At 54.8% G+C, this 4,559-nt stretch overlaps 1 protein-coding gene across 1 annotated transcript; it reads right to left on the reverse strand.

Annotated features, from left to right (window-relative positions):
* Positions 1-1,711: 1,711 nt before the first annotated feature.
* On the reverse strand, positions 1,712-3,906 carry IER5 (immediate early response 5). The gene has a single exon (XM_072831019.1). The coding sequence runs from the start codon at positions 3,689-3,691 to the stop codon at positions 2,708-2,710; it is 984 nt and encodes a 327-aa protein (XP_072687120.1). The 5' UTR covers positions 3,692-3,906; the 3' UTR covers positions 1,712-2,707.
* Between the last annotated feature and the right edge of the window lie 653 nt (positions 3,907-4,559).

The following is a 4,559-nucleotide window of genomic DNA, read 5'->3' on the forward strand; positions in this document are numbered from 1 at the left end:
ACGTATGCTCACTTTTCTAAGAACTTAAGGGGCATTAACTCATTTTCACAACCCTACAAGATAAAATTATCTCAATTTCACATTTGATAAAACTGAGGCAGAGAGAAAGGAAGTAATCTGTCTAGAGTTCCTCAGTTACTAAGTAGCAAAGCCAAGATGCAAACCCAGGAAGCCTGGCTCCAGAGCCCATCCTCTAACCATTGCACTATACTCCTTCTGCAACAAAAACAATGATCTTTTCAGATTTCCTACAAAGCTATGTCTCCCTATCAAGTCTGTCCAATTACATTCTCTAAAGAGAACGTGGTCTCATGGCTCATCTTAATGTGAAAACAACAATCAACAGAACTTTGGTTTTATCCAAAATATATCAATTCTTATTAAACACACCAAATGTTACCCCCTTTCAAATATAAAAATGCACTGAGATAGCTGTTAAAGCTTAATTGCTTTCTAGCAACAGGAAATGTTTACAAAATTAAGGCCCTGGACCCCTTCTTCAGTTTAAGCAGTTAGCACTCAATGGAGCTCTTGTGCCTAGAACAGAACTCAAGTAGCTAATCTCTGAAAGAAAAACATCAATTTTAATAAATAAGAACCTTACTAGAGGTTTAATTCTATTAACATATTACGGTGATAGAGAATAAAGAAGAAATTTCCTTATGCTTAATGAATCACTAATAGATGGATCAAAAAAAAAAATTAAGGCACTGGCCTGCTTAGTTTAGCTATGACAGAAGTTCACACAATCAAGACTTTAGGAATACCAAAGCACCATTTCATTTGCTCCTTCTGTACAATGGCCATAACCTTACCTAAAGCTTTGTTGAACCTCAATTTGTCCCATCTCTTAAACACCCTATTTATAAGCTGCTATAGGCCAATACCAACTTGTAAAGTACCAGCAAGGCTATTTTATCATTCTGATTTGTTTTTGAAATAGATTAATGAATACTTTTAGAACACTGAATATTTGCCTTAGACAAAAAGCTCTTAAATGTAGTGGTTATAGTAAAATCAACTGATAACTTGGCTGTCATCACCTAAGTGTTTACCACGACCCAAACACTGAGCAGATCAGGAAGTTTTGCTAAGCTGAATTTGCCTAGCCCTCCTTCCTTATCTAGTTTGACACAAGCAATTTCCTTTCACTAATGCATTTACTTTCCACAGATAAAATAAAATTAAGAAATAGCACTGAAAATTCCATCCTGACATCCACTGGACTGCAGAGGTGGATCTAACTGGGCAAGTTAGTCTCATTAAGCCTCCCTCTCATTTTTTTTTCCTTCAACAACAAAGCTGAAAGATGACCCATGTTATACAGTTTAACAGAGTAATAAAAGGAAGCTTTCGTGATAACATTTTTGCATTTGGGAAGGGCTTCAAAAGCTAGCACTAAAGTTATTTAATATCAGACACCATCAGATTGGGCTGTAGAAAATCAAATTGGGCTAAACTGACTTTAGAAAAGGCAGTTGTAGTGACAGGTTTCAAGAAACCAGCTGGGCACTGATATTAGTATCTAATAGCTATCCTCCCATCTAGGGGAGAAACCTTAAACGTGTCTCTCTTGATACTTAGTGAAGCCAGCAAACAATGTCCCCGGTCTGTGCTCGACTGATATTAAGAACCACACTTGACCACAGTTCCCCTCCTCCCACTTCTCTCCCAATCCAGACAGGTGATTACAGACAAGGAGGCAATTAAGTTGCTTCAAAATATTTAATACGTGTTAGACACGTAAAGTTACATTTTTATACAAAAATCAATACAACGGAGGAGAAAATACTGTACAAAAACCTTGTCAGCTCCCCCAACCTTTATACAACAAAGACTGGAGTCACCGTATCTACAAAACCATAAGGTCTTTCCACTTAGGGCTTCTGTCTGTAAACTTTGTTTCATTAAACACTTTTTAAAAGCACTGTGTAGTAGTTCTGATCTAGAGCTTTTAAAAATATATCTATTCTCTATAAACTCCATATTTCCAAGCTCGAACTCTTCTGTGAAGTTCATCAAGCTTTTTTTTTTTTTTTCCTTCTTCTTTCCCTGTGGGGAAGACAAGGGCCGCTCATATTCCCTTTTCCCAGAGTAATCACAGGGTATAAACGTTTTTCGGTGATAGAAGGGGGGGGGGGGTGGGGCGGGGAGGGAGAAATAATACAAGTCTCTACCCCAGACTAAATCCCTCTAGTCTTAGGAAATCCTGTGAGGAAATGCCACTCCTGGCACTGGTGCGGTGCTAGCTTTCATGTGAGGGGTGTGTGTAAAGTCCCTTCCTCCCCCGAGTACGAAAGGGGAACTCCCCGGCCCCGGCCCCCCGCGCCGCTTCCTTCTCGGTGCTGCCGGCAGAGGAAAGTCCCTGTCTGCCCCCAATCTCCTAAGCCCTGGGAAAGGGGGGATGCATTCCAGAAGGACAGAAGGGTCTTAATTCAACAAGACACACGTACGTACACAGACAGAACACTACACAAAAGTGAACGATCGTCCTCTTCCGACGAGCCTCACGCCCCCAGGTCCCCCGAGGCGACGGCGGGGAGGCTCGGCCCAGCAGGGCCGCCGAGCCCAGGGGCGAGTCCGTGCTGCCGGCAGCGCCCACAGTCTCCGCCGCGCGCCCAGCGCCTACGGTCCCGCGGCCGCCCTCGCAGCCTCACGTCGGGGCCACCCCGCGGCTCAGCCTCCTTCCGAAGGGGGCGCCCGGGGCTCAGAAGGCCACGATGGCTGTGCTCCAAGGGTTCATGTCTCTCAGCACCGGCTTATCGCAGCAGATCTGCCCGGGCTCCGCGGCTTCCGCCCCGCTCTCCTCTCCCTCGGCTTCCTCGCGGCCGCCCCCGGGGCTTTTCCGCAACAGTCCCGAGAAGCTGGAACCGAAGATGCTAATGAGGTTAGCCACGTTACCGGTCTCCATCTCCTCCTCCTCCGCCGCCGCCGCCGCCGCCCCGCCCGGCTGCTCCTCCGAGTTCCGGCGGGGCTTCTTCAGCGGGCTGGAGCCGGACGCCGGGCCGCCCGCGGGGCCGCCACCCACGCCCGCCGCGCCTCGCTTCCGGGGGCCGACGGCGGGCGGCGCTGGGGGCTCGTCCTCGGCGGGCCGCGGCGCGCAGCAGCAGGCCAGTCGGGGGCACGCGCCCGGCGCCCCGGGCCTGTCCTCCGCTCCCGGGGGGCAGCCGCACTGGCGGCGCGTCCCCCGGGGCCCCTCGGGGAAGCCGTCCGAGCCTCCGGCGGGGCCCGCGGCTCCTCCCTCCGCCGCCTCGCGCGCTCCCTCCACGCGGCGCCAGGCAGCTTCCGCCGCCTCCACCTCTCCGCCCCGAGGAGCGTCCCCGGCGCCCGTGACGGGGGCCGCGGGGCGCTCCGGCTGCGGCTCGGGCTCGGGCCAGGCGGCTCGGGCGGGCGGCGGCGGCGGCGGCGGCGGCGGCTCCCCCCAGCCCGCGGGCGGCCCGGCCGCCGGCTCCCCGGGCTGCTGCTGCTGCTGCGGCGGCGGCGGCGGCGGCGGCATCGCCGGGCTCCCCGCGGGGCCGGCCAGGTAGAGGCCCGGGCACGGGTCACTCAGGTAGACCTGGCGGGCGCTGCGCAGCACGAGCGAGACCAGCAGGTTCTTGTGCAGCTTGATGCCGCCGCGCTGGACCCGCGAGTTGTAGATCTTGCCCAGGGAGATGCTGACGATGCGGTGCGCCTCCAGCTTGAACTCCATCGCGCCTCCCGTCCGCAGGGCTGGCGCCGAGGTGAGGGGCGGGGGGCGCTCTCCGGCTCGCGTTCGGAGGCGGACCGGGGACGGGAGGCGTCCGCGAGTCCGGTCCGCGGCGGGACCCTCGATACTCGAAGGCTGGAGCGAGAACGACTCCGGCGCCGTGTGCCGTGCTCCCGGCCGCCGCCGACAGCCGCCCGCTCCCAGGTTCGGTCGCTAACTGGGGGCGGCCCGGACGCGCGGCGCCTTATATAGGCCGCTCGAGCACCAATCGCGTGGGGCCGCCAACCGTTCCGGGGCCGGGCGGCGCGCCCTCGTGCGCCGCGCGCGGCCAATCGGAGGCCGAGGAGGGGCGCCTGGGCTATTCGAACGTTAGTCCCGCGGAGCAGGCTCTTAAAGGGGGCGACGGCGCGCGGCGGCGGCCGGACGGGTCGGGGCTTGCGCTCCGCGGGCGGGTGCCGGGGCGGCGGCGCCGCAGTGAGGCTTGCTGCAGGGACGCTGGCTTGCGCGCTGGCTTGCCGGGACCCGAGCGCGCTGAACCACTCGAACTTTCAGCCCCGGATAATAAATAGCATGACCACATTTAGCAGATACTGATTTTGGATGAGGGCCTGGCCTTCCTAGAGGCTCAACACACTCTTGGCATCTTGTCAGTTCTAACCCCGAAGAAAGATTAAAAAAGGGGGGGGGGGAGAGGGGGTGGTTTCTAAAATTTCCCAAGTTTTCGGCTGCTTCTTAAGGAATGGTGTTGATTGGGTACGAAATTAACCGGGTCTCTACTAAAGCCATCCTGGGTCACTTTGCTCTCCAGATTCTAGAACGAACAGGCTTGTCACATAGGTTGCAATGAAAGGTGGTACAGGTTCTCCCCAAG

The sequence above is a fragment of the Canis lupus genome, chromosome 6 (assembly GCF_048164855.1).
Source record: "Canis lupus baileyi chromosome 6, mCanLup2.hap1, whole genome shotgun sequence".
NCBI lineage: Eukaryota > Metazoa > Chordata > Mammalia > Carnivora > Canidae > Canis > Canis lupus.

What these genes read in the sequence shown, in the direction of transcription:
- IER5 (XM_072831019.1), bottom strand. Translation starts at nt 3,691, where the DNA reads ATGGAGTTCAAGCTGGAGGCGCACCGCATCGTCAGCATCTCCCTGGGC.